Below are 21,744 nucleotides of genomic sequence, written 5' to 3'. Positions count from 1 at the left end.
TCAGAAGCATAGGTATGAGGATGTGCGATTTAGAGATTCTCTCCACATATCCATCTATATCAAGTTATGGTTCTGGTCTGTATTTATTTAGGGTTCTGGTCTGGGGTCTGTATTTATTTAGAGGCCTGGTCTGGGGTCTGAGTTTATTTGTGAAGTGAAGGCTCAAAGACGTCTCAGCATCAAACTCTGCAATCTTTAGGAGAACTTGGCATGGTGGTGTGGGACAGATAGAAAGAAAAAAAGAATGACTACAATGAGAAAAGCCCTTGTATGTGAGCCACTTGATTGTTATGTATCCTGCTGGTATCTGATCAGCCCTGTATTCTCTCGTATAGGCAGCGGTGCGATAATCTGCACAGCACCTGTATGGACCTGTTAGCAGACAATTATATGGTCACTGTATGGCAGTATTATTGTCACGCTGGACAGGATACAAGATACACAGAAAACAACCAAACCAGTGTCTAGCCAAGAAGCTGGGGATAAAGGTCACCTCCTGACAAATCCCTACCAGCTCTCCCTAGACTTCTATGCCCACGTTCAGACCCTGAAGGTGGGAATGAACGTGTCCCCGTGCCTGGGCAGAAGATACCCTAAAATCCCTAAGATGGTGAGGGGGAAAGAGGCAGACTGCTCCCTCAGGACCTGGAGGGGGCAGGTGTCTCTCTAACAGCCCAGACAGACAATAACAAGAAACACAAAACCAACTTATCTTGTTAGTGAGCAGGAACAGTGTCACGGAACCATGAACCAGACGTACAACAAGAGATAAGTGAAAATAAGAAGGCTTTATTGAAAATAAAGCTGTAAAGCAAAAGTCCAAACGGATGGTGAAACCGAGCAGAGTCTTTGCGAAGCCAGAGGTCAGGAACCAGAAGGGTAGTCAGACGAAGCCAGGATCAGGAACCAGCAGGGTAGTCAGACGAAGCCAGGATCAGGAACCAGCAGGGTAGTCAGACGAAGCCAGGATCAGGAACCAGCAGGGTAGTCAGACGAAGCCAGGATCAGGAACCAGAAGCAGCAGCAGTCTTAGAAGCATGTGAACACAAGAGGACCAAGCAAGGAACTGAAGCCACAGACCTCCTATATATATGAGCTAGGCATCCAGCTCCTCCCAGGGGAAGGAGGAGCCGCAGGGTGGAAGGCTACAAGAAACCCAGAAACCAAGATGGCCGCCAGCACATGTCAAACGAAGGAGAGCAGCAAGCAGGTAAGACCATGACAGTACCTCCCCCTCAAGGGCCCCTCCTCCGCGGAGCACAAAACGGTTTCTGAGGGAAGCGTGCGTGGAAGGCTCGGAGCAAGGCAGGAGCATGGACATCTGCGGAGGGAACCCAGGAACGCTCCTCTGGACCATAACCACGCCAATGGACCAAAAACTGCAACCGACCGCGGACCAGGCGTGAGTCCAGGATATTGCTCACCTCATATTCCTCACGATTGCCCACTTGGACCGGACGAGGCCGAGGAACCGAGGAAGTGAAACGATTACACACCAGTGGCTTCAACAGGGAGACATGAAACACGTTGGAGATCCGCATGCCAGGAGGAAGCGCAAGGGCATAGGCTACCGGGTTTACCCTGCGAAGCACTCGGAAGGGACCAACAAAGCGAGGCGCCAGCTTGGGAGTGGGCACTCGAAGGTTGAGGTTGCGGGTGGACAACCATACACGGTCTCCGACCTGGTAGGAAGGAGCAGGCGCTCGTCTGCGATCAGCCTGGAGTCTCTGGCGCTGCGCAGAGACCTCAAGGGACTTCTGGATCTGTACCCAAGAAGCACGTAGGACGGAAAGGTGATCCTCCACAGCCGGAATATCCTGGGGAGAGAATACCTCCGGTAACACGGCAGGTTGGAACCCATAATTGGCCATGAAGGGAGACGTCCCAGAGGAAGAGTTCACCGCCGTGTTCCTGGCAAACTCAGCCCAAGGCAGGAGGTCAACCCAATTGTCTTGGTGGTCGGAGACATAGCAACGAAGGAATTGCTCCAAGGCCTGATTGGATCGTTCTGCGGCCCCATTGGACTGAGGGTGGTAGGCCGAGGAGAAGGAGAGATGAATCCCCAACTGGGAGCAAAAGGCGCGCCAGAACCTGGACACAAACTGACTCCCCCGATCCGACACAATCTCCTTAGGCAAACCGTGCAACCGGAAGACCTCCCTGGCAAAAATCGTGGCCAACTCTTGTGCAGAGGGTAACTTCTTGAGAGGAACACAGTGGCACATTTTGGAAAACCGATCCACAATCATGAGAATGACCGTATGGCCTCGGGATGCAGGGAGGTCCACAATGAAATCCATCCCCAGGTGTGACCATGGGCGCTCCCCGGTGGCTATGGGTTGCAGAAGGCCCAACGGAAGGTGCCGAGGGGACTTACTCTGGGCACAAACGGAGCATGCCGCTACATATGCGGCGATGTCGGAACGTAGGGAAGGCCACCAGAACAGACGTGAAACAGCCCAGGACAGCTGATTCTTTCCAGGATGCCCCGCGGTCTTGGAGTTATGGTAAGTTCGCAACAACCGAGTGCGCAACTCCTCAGGCACAAAACATCTGCCGTTGGGTCTCCCAGAGGGAGCACCAGATTGAGCCGCCAAAATCTGCTCACCCAGGGGAGAGGTCAGGCTGGTGCGAATGGCGGCCAGGATCTGATTCGGAGGTATGACCGAAGTCGGAATCGACTCCTCCCTGGACAGCTCGGAGTACTGCCGTGATAAGGCATCCGCCCTGATGTTCTTGGAACCGGGTAGGTAGGAGACCACGTAATTAAAACGTGACAAGAACAGAGCCCATCTGGCCTGACGTGGTGTCAATCTCTTGGCCTCAGAAAGGTAGGTCAGATTCTTGTGGTCCGTCAGGATGAGAACCGGAACCACCGAACCCTCGAGCAAGTGCCTCCATTCTTTAAGGGCCTGCACGATGGCCAATAACTCCCTGTCACCAATCTGATAGTTGCACTCCGCGGAAGACAGTTTCCGGGAGTAAAACCCACAAGGAAGCAGAGGACCCTCTGGTGTTCTACGCTGAGACAGAAGGGCGCCTACTCCCGTCTCAGACGCGTCCACCTCGAGGACAAAGGGCAACCCAGGGTTGGGATGCGACAGAATCGGAGCCGACACAAAGGCGGAGTTTAGGGCCTCAAAAGCTCGGATGGCCTCGAGCGGCCAGACCTGGGAATTACTGCCCTTCCTGGTCAGATCCGTGAGAGGCTTGGCCAGCATGGAAAAGTCCCTGATGAACTTCCGATAATAATTGGCGAAGCCCAAAAAGCGCTGCAGGGAACGAAGACCACTGGGCTGGGGCCACTGTAAGACAGCCGAAACCTTCTCAGGATCCATGGAGAACCCCTCAGCGGAAATGATGTAACCTAAGAAGGTTACCTGGGATCGGTGAAATTCGCATTTCTCAAGCTTACCGAACAGCTTGTTCTCTCGTAACCGTTGCAACACTCGTCTGACATCCAGAATGTGGGCCTCCATAGATTCAGAATATACCAAGATGTCATCCAAATAGACTACCACACACTGCTGCAACAGGTCACGGAAAACATTGTTGATGAATTCCTGAAAGACTGCGGGCGCATTGCACAACCCAAAGGGCATAACCAAGGATTCGTAATGACCGGTCCTGGTGTTAAACGCGGTCTTCCACTCATCGCCCGCCTTGATCCTTACCAGGTTATATGCCGCCCTCAGGTCGAGTTTGGTAAAGACCGTGGCCCCTTTAAGGCGATCGAACAGCTCGGAAATCAAGGGTATCGGGTAAGCGTTCTTGATCGTGATGCGATTGAGCCCCCTGTAATCGATGCAAGGCCTCAACTCACCGCCCTTCTTTTTCACAAAGAAAAATCCAGCCCCTGCCGGGGACGAAGATTTGCGAATGTGTCCGCGTGAAAGCGCCTCCCTCACGTACTCCTCCATGGCCTCATTCTCCGCTACCGACAGTGGATAGACTTTGCCACGAGGAGGAACGGCACCAGATTGTAACTCTATGGCACAATCGTATGGGCGGTGCGGAGGTAGGGCAACCGCGCGCACCTTATCGAATACATCCCGGTACTCCTCGTATTCAGGAGGCAACAGAGAGTCCGAGGAAGTACACAGCAACTTGACAGACCCATGGATGCAACTAGCCCCACACTGCGGTGACCACGAGAGGATCTCGACCGATCTCCAATCGAAAGTCGGATTATGCTTCTGGAGCCAGGGGTACCCCAAGACCACCGAGTAGTGTGGAGACGAAATAACCTGGAGGCAGACCGACTCTCTGTGAACGGCACCAATGGCTATCCCCACTGGAAGGGTCTCATGAGTCACGTGTGGCGGCAGAAGGGGTCTGCCGTCTATCGCCTCAAGAGCCAGTGGGGAACCTCGAGCCTGCAGAGGAATGGAATTGGCGGCAGCGAACACACTATCAATGAACAAACCACCAGCACCAGAGTCCACCAACGCCTGGGTCGTCACCGAGCCCCCGACCCAGGAGAGGACAACAGTGATCAGTGGTTTGTCAACACGGGAAACCGGGGACGAGGAGACTCCACCCAAGATCTGCCCCCGACAGGATCTCAGGGTACGAGCGTTTCCCGGACGGTTCGGACATGCCAACCGAAAATGCCCACCGAGACCACAGTACATGCATCGGCCCTCGCGTCTCCGGAGTGCCCTCTCCCCCTCGGACAGGCGAGCAAACCCCAGCTGCATGGGTTCACCCCCAGACAAGTCATCCCCAGGAGGCGTGGGAGGAGAGGGAGGCACGGGTGGGACAGCAAACGTAGGCACCAATCTGTTAGAAGACCTCCGCAGGTTCTCCTTAAAGGAAGGTCTCTCCCTGAGTCTGGTGTCAATCAAAATCAGGAAAGAAATAAGAGACTCGAGCTCAACTGGTAGGTCCTTAGCTGCAACCTCATCCTTCAAGGCATCCGAGAGACCATGAGAGAAAGCAGCGACCAGAGCCTCATTATTCCAGCCCACCTCTGCTGCCAGGGTACGAAACTCAATGGCGTATTCAGCTACGGATCGTGAACCCTGTCTGATAGACATAAGGAGCTTCGCAGCAGAGGCAGCACGAGCCGGCACATCGAATACCTTCCGAAGAGAAGCAACAAAACCGGAAAACTCGGCAACCACCGGATTGTTGTTCTCCCATAAAGGGCTGGCCCAGGCCAAGGCCTTGTCCGAGAGCAGCGAGATCAAGAAGCCCACCTTTGATCTCTCAGTAGGAAAGGCATGTGGCAGCAACTCGAAATAAATGCCCACCTGGTTAAGGAAACCTCGGCACTGAGTTGGCTCTCCCCCAAAGCGCTGTGGAAGAGGGGCAGAACCGGTCATACCCCGAAACACCGCAGGCGCAACAACAGGTGTCGGGGTAGACTCTGGCGCAACAACCGGAGCGGCAGTAGGAGCGAGCCCAGGAGCGACAACCGACCCATCGGCAACGGGAGCGAAATGAGCCGTGCGTTCAAGCAGGGTTTGCAACGCCACAGCGAACCGACCCAACAGGTGATCCTGCTGATCAAGTCTGGCAACCAGCGTGGGTAGCGAGGATGGCCCTGTACCGTCAGAATTCATGGCTTGGTCCTAATGTCACGGAACCATGAACCAGACGTACAACAAGAGATAAGTGAAAATAAGAAGGCTTTATTGAAAATAAAGCTGTAAAGCAAAAGTCCAAACGGATGGTGAAACCGAGCAGAGTCTTTGCGAAGCCAGAGGTCAGGAACCAGAAGGGTAGTCAGACGAAGCCAGGATCAGGAACCAGCAGGGTAGTCAGACGAAGCCAGGATCAGGAACCAGCAGGGTAGTCAGACGAAGCCAGGATCAGGAACCAGCAGGGTAGTCAGACGAAGCCAGGATCAGGAACCAGAAGCAGCAGCAGTCTTAGAAGCATGTGAACACAAGAGGACCAAGCAAGGAACTGAAGCCACAGACCTCCTATATATATGAGCTAGGCATCCAGCTCCTCCCAGGGGAAGGAGGAGCCGCAGGGTGGAAGGCTACAAGAAACCCAGAAACCAAGATGGCCGCCAGCACATGTCAAACGAAGGAGAGCAGCAAGCAGGTAAGACCATGACAAACAGCAAATCCTTCCTTCCTTCCTCTCAGCAAGACAGAAGCTATAACCCGCACAGGACACTGGGAGTGGGCGTAATTTAAACTGATACCAACGACCCCACCCAGTGCACCTGAAGGGAGGCGGATACAGCTCACTCCAAAACAAAAACAAAAGGCTACACACGTGCTGCTAACCTGGCAGACCTCCGCACATAACCTGAGCAGGGCATGACAGTACCCCTTCCTCCACGGGTGACCTCCGAACACCCCGGCTCAACTTCATCCGGGTGGGATCTGTGAAAAGCCCTCACCAGTCGGCTGGCACTAACATCCACAGCCGGAACCCACATCCTCTCCTCAGGGCCGTATCCCTTCCAGTGTACCAGGTACTGAAGGGAACCCCGAAGAACTCTTGGGTCGAGAACCCTAGAGATCTCGAACTCTAAATTTCCATCAACCAGAACAGGGGGAGGAGGCAATGGCGATGGTTCCACCGGTTTCACAAATTTCTTGAGTAAAGACCTGTGGAACACATCATGGATCCTCCAAGTCTGCGGAAGATCCAGACGAAACGCTACTGGATTGACCACCGCAGATATTTTGTAAGGTCCAATAAATCTTGGACCCAGTTTCCAAGATGGTACTCTCAGTTTAATATTTTTAGTAGATAACCACACCAGATCACCCACACACAGGTGCGAACCAGTCATACGTCTTTTGTCAGCCATTCGCTTATACCACTCACCCATCTTCTCCAAGTTCACTTGGATCCTCCGCCAGATAGAAGACAAGGCAGAAGAAAATCTCTCCTCCTCTGGCATCCCAGAGGAACTAGTCCCAGAAAAGGTGCCAAACTTAGGATGAAAACCGTATGCGCCAAAAAATGGCGACTTACCCGTGGACTCCTGCCTATGGTTATTCAAAGCAAACTCTGCTAGGGATAAGAATGAGGACCAGTCCTCCTGATTCTCAGCCACAAAGCACGTCAAGTAGGTCTCCAGGTTTTGATTAGTACGCTCTGTCTGTCCATTCGACTGCGGAAGAGAGCAGAACGCCCTCCAAAACCTGGAGACAAACTGCATGCCCCTATCAGAGACCACATCCGAAGGAATACCATGTAATTTCACGATATTATCAACAAAAATCTGAGCAAGAGTCTTGGCATTGGGCAGACTAGCCAACGATACAAAGTGAGCCATTTTACTAAAACGGTCAACAACCACCAAAATTACTGTTTTCCTGGAGGAACTCGGCAGATCCGTAATAAAGTCCATAGACAAGTGTGTCCAAGGACGAGACGGAATAGACAAAGGAAGAAGTGAACCAGAAGGTCGAGTGTGAGCAACCTTTGACCGTGCACAGGTTTCACAGGCTGCTACGTAATCCTCAACACTATTAAGTAACCCGGGCCACCAGAACCTCCGGGACACCAGATCAAAGGTGGACTTACCACCGGGATGTCCAGCAAGGACAGTATCGTGATGTTCCTTGAATACCTTGTATCGCAGTCCATCAGGAACAAACAACCTCCCTTGGGGACAAGACCCAGGAGCTCCCTCCTGGGCTCCCAACACCTCCATCTCCAATTCAGGGTACAGGGCGGAGACCACCACCCCATTAGCCAAAATCAGAGCAGGATCCTCTGAATCACATCCCCCAGGAAAACTGCGAGACAACGCATCTGCCTTGACGTTTTTAACCCCCGGGAGAAAAGTAACCACAAAATTGAACCTGGTAAAGAACAGTGAGCATCTGGCCTGTCTAGGATTCAGACGCTTGGCAGATTGCAGGTAAGCCAAATTCTTATGATCAGTATATACCGTAACGGGTTGAGACGCCCCCTCCAACCAGTGACGCCATTCCTCAAAGGCCAATTTGATGGCCAGCAATTCCCTATCTCCTACATCATAATTCCTCTCGGTGACCGAGAGCTTCTTGGAAAAAAAAGCGCATGGAACCCATTTGCCAGGTGATGAACCCTGCGACAGCACTGCTCCAACCCCCACTTCTGATGCATCAACCTCCATGGCTGAGACACATCGGGCTGCACCAGAATAGGAGCAGACGCAAAACACTCCTTAATAGCCGGAAAAGGCCTGCAATGCCTCATCCGACCAGACAGAGACGTCGACGCCCTTCTTAGTCATATCAGTCAGAGGTTTTACAATGGTGGAATAGTTCAAGATACATTTTCTATAATAATTAGTAAACCCCAAAAACCGCATCAAAGTTTTCTGATTCTCCGGTCGGTCCCATTCCAGAACCGCTCGGACCTTTTCGGGGTCCATACGAAAACTAGAGTCAGAAAGCAGATATCCCAGAAACGGAAGCTCCTGCACAGAAAACACACATTTCTCCAATTTGGCATATAATTTATTCTTCCGAAGGATTGACAAAACCTGTCTCACGTGATCCTGATGGGTCTTCAGATCAGGAGAGTAAATTAGAATGTCATCCAAGTAAGCTACCACGAACCTCCCCACAAAATGATGGAAAATGTCATTGACGAATCGCTGAAACACCGCTGGCGCGGTAGTTAACCCAAAAGGCATAACCAGATTCTCGAAATGACCCTTGTGCGTATTGAAGGCCGTTTCCCACTCATCCCCTTCCTTGATTCTGATCAGATTGTAGGCCCCTCTTAAATCCAACTTAGAGAACACCTTGGCTCCAACAATTTGATCAAAAAGATCGGAGATCAAAGGAAGGGGATACGGATCACGGACCGTAATACGGTTCAATTCCCGGAAATCCAAACAAGGTCTCAGCGATCCATCCTTTTTCTTTACAAAAAATAAACCAACTGCAACCCGAGACTTAGATGGCCTAATATGACCTTTTGCCAAACTCTTGGCAATATACTTCCGCATGACCTCTCTTTCAGGTTGAGAAAGATTGTAAAGCCGAGACTTTGGCAATTTAGCCCCTGGGATCAGATTAACTGGACAATCATAGTCACGATGAGGGGGCAATTCCTGAGCCCCACCCTCCGAAAAGACATCCCAGGCAATACCCCAGCACCAGTCAATGAATACTTCAACAATACATTTTCTTGAGTCTAGCACCACCATAGCTGGAAGGAGAAAACGAGTATTACAGGGAGCTTGCATACCCGCTTGCTCCACCACCCCATTCACACTACCAAGAGTCAGGGATGTTTTTTCTTTTTCTTTAAGTAAACCTCTTTGTGATTATTTCTCATCAACATGTGGTTTAACAAAAGGGCAAGTCCTTCCTTCCTTTCCCTTCCTTTCCCTTCCTTTCCCTTCCTTTCCCTTCCTTTCCATTCCTTTCCATTCCTTTCCATTCCGTTTATGCTTTGCAGTTTGCAATGGTTAAACGAACCTACAAATAAAAACAATCCCCAGATATCAGAAAGCAAGTGCAGCTTGTCCTTAAATGAGATGGGTCTCTGAAATCCAAACTAACAGGAAATCGGACCACGCAACTCCACAGAAGTGTATTTAGACCACACTAGAAATGGATAAAAAAAACTTGCAGATTGAAGTAACCTCCACTGGTAGACTCTGTGTGAACAAGGCTCTCCACTGCTAAATCCAACCACAGTGGATCTCATCTGCTTCTCCTTCCTTCTGGTACAGCCGTTCCACAATCCTTATATTAAGAAAAATTGCGAGGCACCCAAAACAGTGAAGCACCGCAGTCTCAGTAGGCTTCTCACACGCCGTAGACATTTTTTATACATTTCCAGTGTGGCTTAAACACACTTTTGTGGAGTTGGGCGGTCCTATTTTCTATTTGTTTAAACAAACCTGTCATTAGGAATTAAGTACCCAAACTGTCACCTACGTGTTATTCAGGGCGGTGGCAGCTTCTCTATGATGCTTGAAGGGTGCAGCTGCTCTCTGAAGAAGTCACCTTGGTCGGTCACCCTCCTGGCCTGACTGACATCCCACAGGTCAAGTATCTCATCACAATCCAGGAGTCGTGATGACGTACCTGGCCTGAGAATGTCAGGAGGGGGACCGTCCAATATGACTTCTCCGAGGAGCGACTCCACCCTGTGACCTTTATGCAGGCATGGGATTAAAAACATGCAAAGTGGTTTTTCTGAATGGCCTACCAAAAAGTAGAAGGACATCATTGAGAACCTGCTCTGTTGGATAGTTTGGAGGCTAATTCCTCAAGACATGTTTCCTTTAAGCTATACTGGCAGAGGACAGCAAAGCTTTACCATCTGACCGGGGTCCGTAAGCTCAGTTCTGATGCTTCTTCTTTGTACCTGAAGTTGCCGAGTTATCAGGGAGTCGTTTTCCTGAGCCATCCTCCATCTGTCCTGCTCCATCCTTTCTGTGAGGGAGTTTATAAACTGCTGATGATTGGCGCTCTGCGTGATCATGGACTGCTGCAGGTCCCTGTTCTGCTGCTCCGCAGATTGCCTTCGCCGCTCTGCCCGCAGGGCCTGGTTATGGGACTCTGGATAATCAGACAGAAGAATTATAAAGTCATTTCTGCATCTTGCAAAAGTGCCCAGCTTAAATCTCCATATAAAGTTGAGTAACGTGGGGTCCCAAGCGGTGACCCCTCCTCATCATACGCCATTTGATATTACCACAGCCCCCAGTCTACCTGCTAACTGCTGATCTGCCTGAGTGATCTTCTCCTCTGCCTGGAGGATGGCAGCTTCAATGTTTTGGTTTTCATGTATGAAATCTTCCAGAACCTCCAGAGACTTCATAAGGGGAAAAAAACATAAAAAACATGAATGTTACTAATCTGTAAGTAGAAAGTAATAGACACAGTGATACATAACAAGATGCATAAATAGATTGCTACAGTGACCTCTTACAGAGGCGGCTGCCACCGCTACAGTCACTGGTCCTGGGTTTCTGTATCCCACCTTCTCCTCTCCCCTTCCCGGTGGGTCTGGCTGCTGGGGTTGCTCTGCCATTGATCACCAGAGATCCATACAGTTACCCCTTTAATACCTTAGATCTGCAGGTATGAAGGAATTAAAATCCTTACTGTCCTAGACCACCAGGTATACCGACAACCCCTTTACTGCCCAAGACCACCAGGGATACTGGAATTAACTCTCACTGTCCTAGACCACTAGGGATACTGACAATAACCACATAGCTGCCCAGCCTCACCAGGGATGCTGTAACTAATGCCCTTACTACAACAGGCCACTAGGCATACAACCACCTCGTTGCCCTAGACTACCAGGGATGTAGACAATCCTTAATGTCCTACTGGCACCACTGCACCAGGACTGAAAGGTAAGTATTTACACTCCAGATGTAGGTTGGACAGGAAGCAGGCAAGCTGTTCTACCAAGTCAGTACAGGCAGCACATAGGAGCATAAAGGATGACCAGCAGAAGAAGACCACAGGGTCCACCTAGTGTGTATTTACTGTGGATTCTGTAGCCACATCTGAACAAGTTCTCTGACAACCCTGACATGGACACACAACCCTCCCCTGATATTGTTGTAGTTACCTTTACTCCCTTTCCAGATATTGTCTGATAATTCTCTAGGAATATGTGCTTATCCATCAAGAAAGCCTTGTGTCCTCCAGGTCTGGAGTAACATCCCTGCTGGAGCCTAATCTGCATGGTCTGGCTGAGCGTCTGGAGAAGATTCTTACAGACCTCCCTGGATAAATCTTCATTGATTTTTATAAATTCTTTCTTTTTCTTGACAATTTGATTCTGTGGGAACAATAAGAAGTAAATTATAGTTGTGATGGGAACGTCCATGAGAAACAACCCCCTTATGTGCAACAGAACAAGTCGAGGAGTGGTTGGTACGGTATCTGATGGTATCCATGGCATGTGGGTCCCTGCCTTTTGGAGGACACAAGGATCGACCATGTCATGTTCTGCTTTTTTAGGCTTTGACATTGAGGCTCTCTCCCATTCTCGGAGCTCCCTGACGGTTCAGTCTTTAGCTCTTCTCTACTAAATGCTGGGGGGTTGTCTGACCTCCACAGCAATTTCAAGTTTGGCCCTAAAAGTGCTCAGCTTGAAGACAAAAAAGTCACCAGTTCACATTTAACCGGTCCGGCGCAGAGGGTTGCCTCCTGGCTTCTTCTGGTCCCCTGTGGCCTCTGGGGTCACAGGCCACATGACCTCTGAGGCCAGTGAGTGGCTGCATGTGACAATGAATGGGATGTCACACTTCCAGTCCGCAGGAGCCCAGAAGCAGCAGGGGCAGGACCCTAAGCACAGGAACGGAGTGCTGGTAGAATTGCATTGGGATTGGACAACCCCTTCAAAGTACAATTTTAGAGAACACCTCTAATTATCTCCTGGAGAAGTAATAGGACATAGGCCCTTAGGTAGTGGTTACTAGGCTCTCAATGTTCCTGCAGGTTCTCGAGGCCTAGATTCCCGTTATCGGCTAGTGCCATAGACAATGGATGGAGCCAAAGGGCGCATATTCTGATGATTGGTAGATAAATTCTTTAGGCCGGACATCTGACCTTCAGCTCTTGTAGATATGTCTGGTCCTGGTCATTCACTGATCGTTCCATGAAGACTTTAATGGCTTTCCTCGTACATTTCATGTGCAGGATCAGGAAGTCAAACTCTGTTTCTTTAGGGTACTTCGGAAGATGTCTCTCCATCTCATGTTCATATTTGGATATTGCGTCTTGTAAAGCTCCTGCATTTTCAATTTTGGCCAGAGTCAGAACCGCATTCTCCATGCTGGGAATCTCTCCGCTCCGAATGGTATCCACATACAAGGATGTAAGATTACCGAGCACTGCAGAGGAGGAACAGAGCATTAGTGTGGAGATGACCCCTGGTAGAGGAGGAACAGAGCATTAGTGTGGAGATGACCCCTGGTAGAGGAGGAACAGAGCATCAATGTGGAGAGGACCCCCGGCAGAAGAGGAACAGAGCATTAGTGTGGAGATAACCATGGAATAGGAAGAACAGAGCATTAGTGTGGAGATGACCCCCGGCAGAGAAGAAACAGAGCATCGGTGTGAAGATGACTCCTGGCAGGGAAGAACAGAGCATTAACGTGGAGATGACCCAGCAGAGGAGGAACAGAGCATTAAGGTGGAGATGACCCAGCAGAGGAGGAACAGAGCATTAATGAATGTAGAGATGAACCCTGGCAGAGGAGGAACAGCATTAATGTGGAGGTAACCCCAGCAGAAGATGAAGTAAGCATTAATGTGGAGATGACTCCCGGCAGAGGAGGAGCAGAGCATTACTGTGAAGATGTCCCCAGCAGAGGAGGAACAGAGCATTAAAGTGGAGATGACCCCTGGCAGAGAAGAGACAGAGCATTAATGTGGAGATGACTCCCGGCAGAGGAGGAAAAGAGCATTAGTATGGTGATGACCCCTGAAGAGGAGGGACAGAGTATTAAAGGGGTTTTGCCATCTCAGACAATGGGGTCATATCACTAGGATATGCCCCCATTGTCTGAACGGAGTGGGGAAATGAACGGAGGGCGCACTGCGCATGTGCAGCCGCCCTCCGTTCATTTCTATGGGGCCGCCGAAAATAGCCCAGCGCTATGGGGCCACTTAATATGGTGGATTTTGTGATCTCTGTAATGGGGACACCCCTTTGCTCAGTTTTCCTTCCTTTGAGGGATATCTGGCTTTCACTGTGTTGAAGACCCATAACTGGGGCTCCACGGTTATTTTGCATATCACTGTTTCCCAGGGAGCTTTGCACTTTGGATTGCTGTGTCGAGACTCTTAAATGAGGCTCCACAGTGTTTTCTGTAGCTGGTCTCCCTAAGATCAGCTATTGTTTCCATAGAAACTAATGGGAGCAGGGGCCGTGCGTGTGCTCTCATTCACTTCTATGGGAGCAGCGCTTGGTGGTGGACGGACACTGGGAAATCCGGGGTCCTCCAGTCACAGCTCTCCCGGCTCCATTCTTGTTGTAGGTGCGGGTCCCAATGGTGGGACCCGCACTTATCAGACAATGGGTGCATATCCTAGCGATATGCCCCTATTGTCTGAGATGGGAATATCCCTTTAATGTGGAGATAAAGGAGGAACAGAGCATTAATGTGGGGATGACCCCAGCAGAGAAGAAACAGAGCATTATTGCTCTGTATAATCTGTATGTAGTGAGCTCCCCCTAGTGGTGGCTGTATAATCTGTATGTAGTGAGCTATCTCTAGTGGTGGCTGTTTAATCTGTATGTAGTGAGCTCCCTCTAGTGGTGACTGTATAATCTGTATGTAGGGAGCTCTCTCTAGTGGTGGCTGTATAATCTGTATGTAGTGAGCTCTCTCTAGTGGTGGCTGTATAACCTGTATGAAGTGAGCTCCCTCTAGTGGTGGCTGTATAATCTGTATGTAGTGAGCTCCCCCTAGTGGTGGCTGTATAACCTGTATGAAGTGAGCTCCCTCTAGTGGTGGCTGTATAACCTGTATGAAGTGAGCTCCCTCTAGTGGTGACTGTATAATCTGTATGTAGTGAGCTCCCCCTAGTGGTGGCTGTATGATCTGTATGTAGTGAGCTCCCTCTAGTGGTGGCTGTATGATCTGTATGTAGTGAGCTCCCTCTAGTGGTGGCTGTATAATCTGTATGTAGTGAGTTCCCTCTAGTGGTGGCTGTATAATCTGTATGTATTGAGCTCTCTCTAGTGGTGGCTGTATAATCTGTATGTAGTGAGCTCTCTCTAGTGGTGGCTGTATAATCTGTATGTAGTGAGCTCCCTCTAGTGGTGGCTGTATAATCTGTATGTAGTGAGCTCTCTCTAGTGGTGGCTGTATAATCTGTATGTAGTGAGCTCCCTCTAGTGGTGGCTGTATAATCTGCATGTAGTGAGCTCCCCCTAGTGGTGGCTGTATAATCTGTATGTAGTGAGCTCCCTCTAGTGGTGGCTGTATAATCTGTATGTAGTGAGCTCTCTCTAGTGGTGGCTGTATAATCTGTATGTAGTGAGCTCCCTCTAGTGGTGGCTGTATGATCTATATGTAGTGAGCTCCCGCTAGTGGTGGCTGTATAATCTGTATGTAGTGAGCTCTCTCTAGTGGTGGCTGTATAATCTGTATGTAGTGAGCTCCCTCTAGTGATGACTGTATAATCTGTATGTAGTGAGCTCCCTCTAGTGATGACTGTATAATCTGTATGTAGTGAGCTCTCTCTAGTGGTGGCTGTATAATCTGTATGTAGTGAGCTCCCTCTAGTGATGACTGTATAATCTGTATGTAGTGAGCTCCCTCTAGTGATGACTGTATAATCTGTATGTAGTGAGCTCCCTCTAGTGGTGACTGTATAATCTGTATGTAGTGAGCTCCCTCTAGTGGTGGCTGTATAATCTGTATGTAGTGAGCTCCCTCTAGTGGTGGCTGTATAATCTGTATGTATTGAGCTTTCTCTAGTGGTGGCTGTATAATCTGTATGTAGTGAGCTCTCTCTAGTGGTGGCTGTATAATCTGTATGTAGTGAGCTCCCTCTAGTGGTGGCTATATACTCGGTATGTAGTGAGCTCCCTCTAGTGGTGGCTGTATAATCTGTATGTATTGAGCTCTCTCTAGTGGTGGCTGTATAATCTGTATGTAGTGAGCTCTCTTTAGTGGTGCACGCTGCCATGGCAAAGACCTAGAGGAAAAAAGACAATGCAGCAGCACCCTGCAAATCAGATAAAGTACAATAATGTAAAAAATTATAGTCCTAATGTTACGCTTATTTATAACGTGAGATGCTTGGCCAATGCATTTTGTACAAAACCACCTGAGCCCGTCAGCCGAAGTCAAGGTGATCTCTGTTAGACGGGTCCTAACACTAAATACTACCTGTTGTGCGCCATAATGGTCGCCATAAAGTTCAGGGAGTGTTGGGTCCACTCTGCCTTTTACCATTTTTGGTGCCATAATGGCCTCCATTACAAGGGATGCAGGTACTAACATGCATGCCGAACCCACTCTATACCTTTCCTTGTGCCAGACGGCTTCCAATGAATGTAGTGAGAGCTTTATACTGAGACTAATTAAAATCACCCTATGGGGCAGACAGTCTAATAATCTGTATGTAGTGACATCCTCTATATCTAGGGGAACGAAGGTTTGTACACAGACGTAGCAGTGGACTCTTTACGGTAAGAGCAGTGAGACTGTGGACTCTTTACGGTAAGAGCAGTGAGACTGTGGACTCTTTACGGTAAGAGCAGTGAGACTGTGGGCTCTTTACGGTAAGAGCAGTGAGACTATGGACTCTTTACTGTAAGAGCAGTGAGACTGTGGACTCTTTACTGTAAGAGCAGTGAGACTGTGGACTCTTTACTGTAAGAGCAGTGAGACTATGGACTCTTTACTGTAAGAGCAGTGAGACTATGGACTCTTTACTGTAAGAGCAGTGAGACTATGGACTCTTTACTGTAAGAGCAGTGAGACTATGGACTCTTTACTGTAAGAGCAGTGAGACTATGGACTCTTTACTGTAAGAGCAGTGAGACTATGGACTCTTTACTCTAAGAGCAGTGAGACTATGGACTCTTTACTGTAGGAGCAGTGAGACTATGGACTCTTTACTGTAGGAGCAGTGAGACTATGGACTCTTTACTGTAGGAGCAGTGAGACTATGGACTCTTTACTGTAGGAGCAGTGAGACTATGGACTCTTTACTGTAGGAGCAGTGAGACTATGGACTCTTTACTGTAGGAGCAGTGAGACTATGGACTCTTTACTGTAGGAGCAGTGAGACTGTGGACTCTATACTGTAAGAGCAGTGAGACTATGTACTCTTTACTGTAAGAGCAGTGAGACTATGGACTCTTTACTGTATGAGCAGTGAGACTATGGACTCTTTACTGTAAGAGCAGTGAGACTATGGACTCTTTACTGTAAGAGCAGTGAGACTATGGACTCTTTACTGTAAGAGCAGTGAGACTATGGACTCTTTACTGTAGGAGCAGTGAGACTATGGACTCTTTACTGTAAGAGCAGTGAGACTATGGACTCTATACTGTAAGAGCAGTGAGACTATGGACTCTATACTGTAAGAGCAGTGAGACTATGGACTATTACTGTAAGAGCAGTGAGACTGTGGACTCTATACTGTAAGAGCAGTGAGACTATGGACTCTTTACTGTAAGAGCAGTGAGACTATGGACTCTATACTGTAAGAGCAGTGAGACTATGGACTCTTTACTGTAAGAGCAGTGAGACTATGGACTCTTTACTGTATGAGCAGTGAGACTATGGACTCTTTACTGTAAGAGCAGTGAGACTATGGACTCTTTACTGTAGGAGCAGTGAGACTATGGACTCTTTACTGTAAGAGCAGTGAGACTGTGGGCTCTTTACAGTAAGAGCAGTGAGACTATGGACTCTTTACTGTAAGAGCAGTGAGACTATGGACTCTTTACTGTAAGAGCAGTGAGACTATGGACTCTTTACTGTAAGAGCAGTGAGACTATGGACTCTTTACTGTAAGAGCAGTGAGACTATGGACTCTTTACTGTAAGAGCAGTGAGACTATGGACTCTATACTGTAAGAGCAGTGAGACTATGGAGTCTTTACTGTAAGAGCAGTGAGACTATGGACTCTTTACTGTAAGAGCAGTGAGACTATGGACTCTTTACTGTAAGAGCAGTGAGACTATGGACTATTTACTGTAAGATCAGTGAGACTATGGACTCTATACTGTAAGAGCAGTGAGACTATGGACTCTATACTGTAAGAGCAGTGAGACTATGGACTCTTTACTGTAAGAGCAGTAAGACTATGGACTCTTTACTGTAAGAGCAGTGAGACTATGGACTCTTTACTGTAAGAGCAGTGAGACTATGGACTCTATACTGTAAGAGCAGTGAGACTATGGACTCTTTACTGTAAGAGCAGTGAGACTATGGACTCTTTACTGTAAGAGCAGTGAGACTATGGACTCTATACTGTAAGAGCGGTGAGACTATGGACTCTATACTGTAAGAGCAGTGAGACTATGGACTCTTTACTGTAAGAGCAGTGAGACTATGGACTCTTTACTGTAAGAGCAGTGAGACTATGGACTCTTTACTGTAAGAGCAGTGAGACTATGGACTATATACTGTAAGAGCAGTGAGACTATGGACTCTTCACTGTAAGAGCAGTGAGACTATGGACTCTTTACTGTAAGAGCAGTGAGACTATGGACTCTTCACTGTAAGAGCAGTGAGACTATGGACTCTTTACTGTAGGAGCAGTGAGACTATGGACTCTATACTGTAAGAGCAGTGAGACTATGGACTCTTTACTGTAAGAGCAGTGAGACTATGGACTCTTTACTGTAAGAGCAGTGAGACTATGGACTCTTTACTGTAAGAGCAGTGAGACTATGGACTCTATACTGTAAGAGCAGTGAGACTATGGAGTCTTTACTGTAAGAGCAGTGAGACTATGGACTCTTTACTGTAAGAGCAGTGAGACTATGGACTCTTTACTGTAAGAGCAGTGAGACTATGGACTCTATACTGTAAGAGCAGTGAGACTATGGACTCTATACTGTAAGAGCAGTGAGACTATGGACTCTTTACTGTAAGAGCAGTAAGACTATGGACTCTTTACTGTAAGAGCAGTGAGACTATGGACTCTTTACTGTAAGAGCAGTGAGACTATGGACTCTATACTGTAAGAGCAGTGAGACTATGGACTCTTTACTGTAAGAGCAGTGAGACTATGGACTCTTTACTGTAAGAGCAGTGAGACTATGGACTCTATACTGTAAGAGCGGTGAGACTATGGACTCTTTACTGTAAGAGCAGTGAGACTATGGACTCTTTACTGTAAGAGCAGTGAGACTATGGACTCTTTACTGTAAGAGCAGTGAGACTATGGACTCTTTACTGTAAGAGCAGTGAGACTATGGACTCTTTACTGTAAGAGCAGTGAGACTATGGACTCTTTACTGTAAGAGCAGTGAGACTATGGACTCTTTACTGTAAGAGCAGTGAGACTATGGACTATATACTGTAAGAGCAGTGAGACTATGGACTCTTCACTGTAAGAGCAGTGAGACTATGGACTCTTTACTGTAAGAGCAGTGAGACTATGGACTCTTTACTGTAAGAGCAGTGAGACTATGGAGCTCTCTGCCTGAGGAGGTGGTGATGGTGAGTACAATAAAGGAGTTCAGGAGGGGCCTGGATGTATTTCTGGAGTGTAATAATATTACAGGCTATAGCTACTAGAGAGGGGTCGTTGGTCCAGGTAGTTATTCTGATGTCTGATTGGAGTCAGGAAGGATTTTTTTTCCCTTAAACTGAGGAAAATTGGCTTCTACCTCACAGGTCAGCTGGATCAGCTTGCAGGATAACAGGCCGAACTGGATGGACAGAGGCTTTTTTCAGCCTTATAACTTTGGGGGTGCACTTACTTTTCCCGGTGACTGTTATTCCCCTGGTCAGAGCTTTCACCCTGCTGTTCCTCATTATATGCTCATAGAATTTCGCCGCTTGCTCCATAAACTCCTCCTCTAGTTCACTCTCCTTCAGCTCGTCCAGACGATGTAGGTTCCTCGTAGAGGTTGGTCGGTCAAATACGAAGCATTTGTGAGAGTGGAAGAAGCTTCGGATGCACTCACGAGGGAGATTGTACTGCTGGAGGTTTTCTCCTATAATATAAAATAAAAGGTTACAGAAGACCCCCGCTCTCCGGACCGGTCTATATCAGCAAATAGCAGTATTTCAACAGCATAAAAATTCTGGTGCATCTTTTTTTTTTTTTTTTTTTTTTTGCCGCTCCTCTATTATTCCTCCTACAAATGAATGTTACTAGTTAGGGGTTTCACACTGTCCAATCAGTACTGTAGATTATATAGGGACATAACTCTTTAACAAGGGGATTAATAGCACCCAGTCAATTTATTTCCAGATTTCCAGGATGAATAATAGAGGAATGCCATAATGCAGATAAAAGATGCTCCAAAATTGTTGGTTTATGGGGAATACAAGTATTTACTACATACAGAAATGTTCGGAGTGTAATTGTCTCTGTTATTCCACTCCAGTACTACAGACATGAATGACCTCTGTGATGGACATGATCATCATAAGATCCGTCAACAGCATGCGTATCTACACAAGCTGGAGTACGTATTTCAAAGGCTGAGCTTCCCTTTTGGCTCTGCTACATCAGAAATTTGGAATTATTGGCCAAAAAATGTATACAAACATATAAGAAGCCATATTTCTAGATATCTTCTCTTATAGTATGACCCCTGCACCTATAGGTAACCTCTGCCTTGACCCCTGTACCTATAGGTAACCTCTACCTTGACCCCTGTACCTATAGGTAACCTCTACCTTGACCCCTGCACCCATAGGCAACCACTACCTTGACCCCTGCACCCATAGGCAACCACTACCTTGACCCCTGCACCCATAGCTAACCTCTACCTTGACCCCTGCACCCATAGCTAACCTCTACCTTGACCCCTGCACCCATAGGCAACCACTACCTTGACCCCTGCACCCATAGGCAACCACTACCTTGACCCCTGCACCCATAGCTAACCTCTACCTTGACCCCTGCACCCATAGCTAACCTCTACCTTGACCCCTGCACCCATAGACAACCTCTACCTTGACCCCTGCACCCATAGACAACCTCTACCTTGACCCCTGCACCCTTGAACCGTGTACACATAGGTAACCTCAGTCTGCACCCATAGGTAACCTCTACCTCTAGGTTGTGAGCCTCCATTGCAAGGCCGGCATCAGCAGCACCAGAGGTCAGAAGCAATGAGCCCCTCCATCAATACAGATGGAAGCGCTCATTGCTGGAGCCCTGGGAGCTGTGGTTCTGTCACTCACCGCTCTGCTCCCCGCGCTCCTCCCCTCCTTCAGGCCGGCGGCGCACAGAATCGTGAAGAAGGAAGACTTCTCCCCGCTCCACCATTCAGCCTGCAGGCACAGATTGTGCTGCCGCCATGTGTGGGCGGAGCCTAAATCCCAGAAATCTGCATAAGCTCCGCCCACACAGGGCTGCAGAGCGATCTGTGCCTGCAGGGAAGAAAGGACTGTGAGCTTCAGGAATGGGACAAGGGGAGTAGTTTCTGTGTTTTTTTTTTTTTTTTTAATACAGAGGGGGCACCATGGTCTTTATTACTATGGAGGGGTCACAGAGGACTTTATTACAATGGAGGGGCACAGAGGACTTTATTACTATGGAGGGGTCACAGAGGACTTTATTACTATGGAGGGGGAACAGAGGGCTTTATTACTATGGAGGGGTCACAGAGGACTTTATTACTATGGAGGGGCACAGAGGACATTATTACTATGGAGGGGCACAGAGGACTTTATTACTATGGAGGAGGCACAGAGAACTTTATTACTATGGAGGGGGCACAGAGGACTTTATTACTATGGAGGGGGCACAGAGGTCTTTATTACTATGGAGGGGGCACAGAGGACTTTATTACTATGGAGGGGGCACAGAGGTCTTTATTACTATGGAGGGGGCACAGAGGTCTTTATTACTATGGAGGGGGCACAGAGGTCTTTATTACTATGGAGGAGGCACAGAGGACTTTATTACTATGGAGGGGGCACAGAGGACTTTATTACTATGGAGGGGGCACCATGGTCTTTATTACTATGGAGGGGTCACAGAGGACTTTATTACTATGGAGGGGGAACAGAGGGCTTTATTACTATGGAGGGGGCACAGAGGACTTTATTACTATGGAGGGGTCACAGAGGACTTTATTACTATGGAGGGGCACAGAGGACATTATTACTATGGAGGGGCACAGAGGACTTTA

The 21,744-nt window shown here is 48.5% G+C and overlaps 1 protein-coding gene across 1 annotated transcript in view; it reads right to left on the bottom strand.

Annotated features, from left to right (window-relative positions):
* Positions 1-21,744, bottom strand: part of LOC120991065 (guanylate-binding protein 1-like) — a 134,026-nt gene that overhangs the window by 2,471 nt on the left and 109,811 nt on the right. The window contains exons 6-10 of the mRNA XM_040419962.1: positions 19,354-19,590; positions 12,501-12,784; positions 11,515-11,727; positions 10,641-10,743; positions 10,294-10,487 (exon numbers count right to left, since the gene is read on the bottom strand). Of these exons, the coding sequence (XP_040275896.1) occupies positions 10,294-10,487; positions 10,641-10,743; positions 11,515-11,727; positions 12,501-12,784; positions 19,354-19,590 (1,031 nt within the window). The remainder of the gene's footprint in view (positions 1-10,293; positions 10,488-10,640; positions 10,744-11,514; positions 11,728-12,500; positions 12,785-19,353; positions 19,591-21,744) is intronic.

This window comes from Bufo bufo, chromosome 1 (genome assembly GCF_905171765.1).
Source record: "Bufo bufo chromosome 1, aBufBuf1.1, whole genome shotgun sequence".
NCBI classification, from domain to species: Eukaryota; Metazoa; Chordata; class Amphibia; order Anura; family Bufonidae; genus Bufo; species Bufo bufo.
Note: the sequence above shows the minus strand (reverse complement) of the source record. Positions and strands in the feature narration are given on the sequence as shown.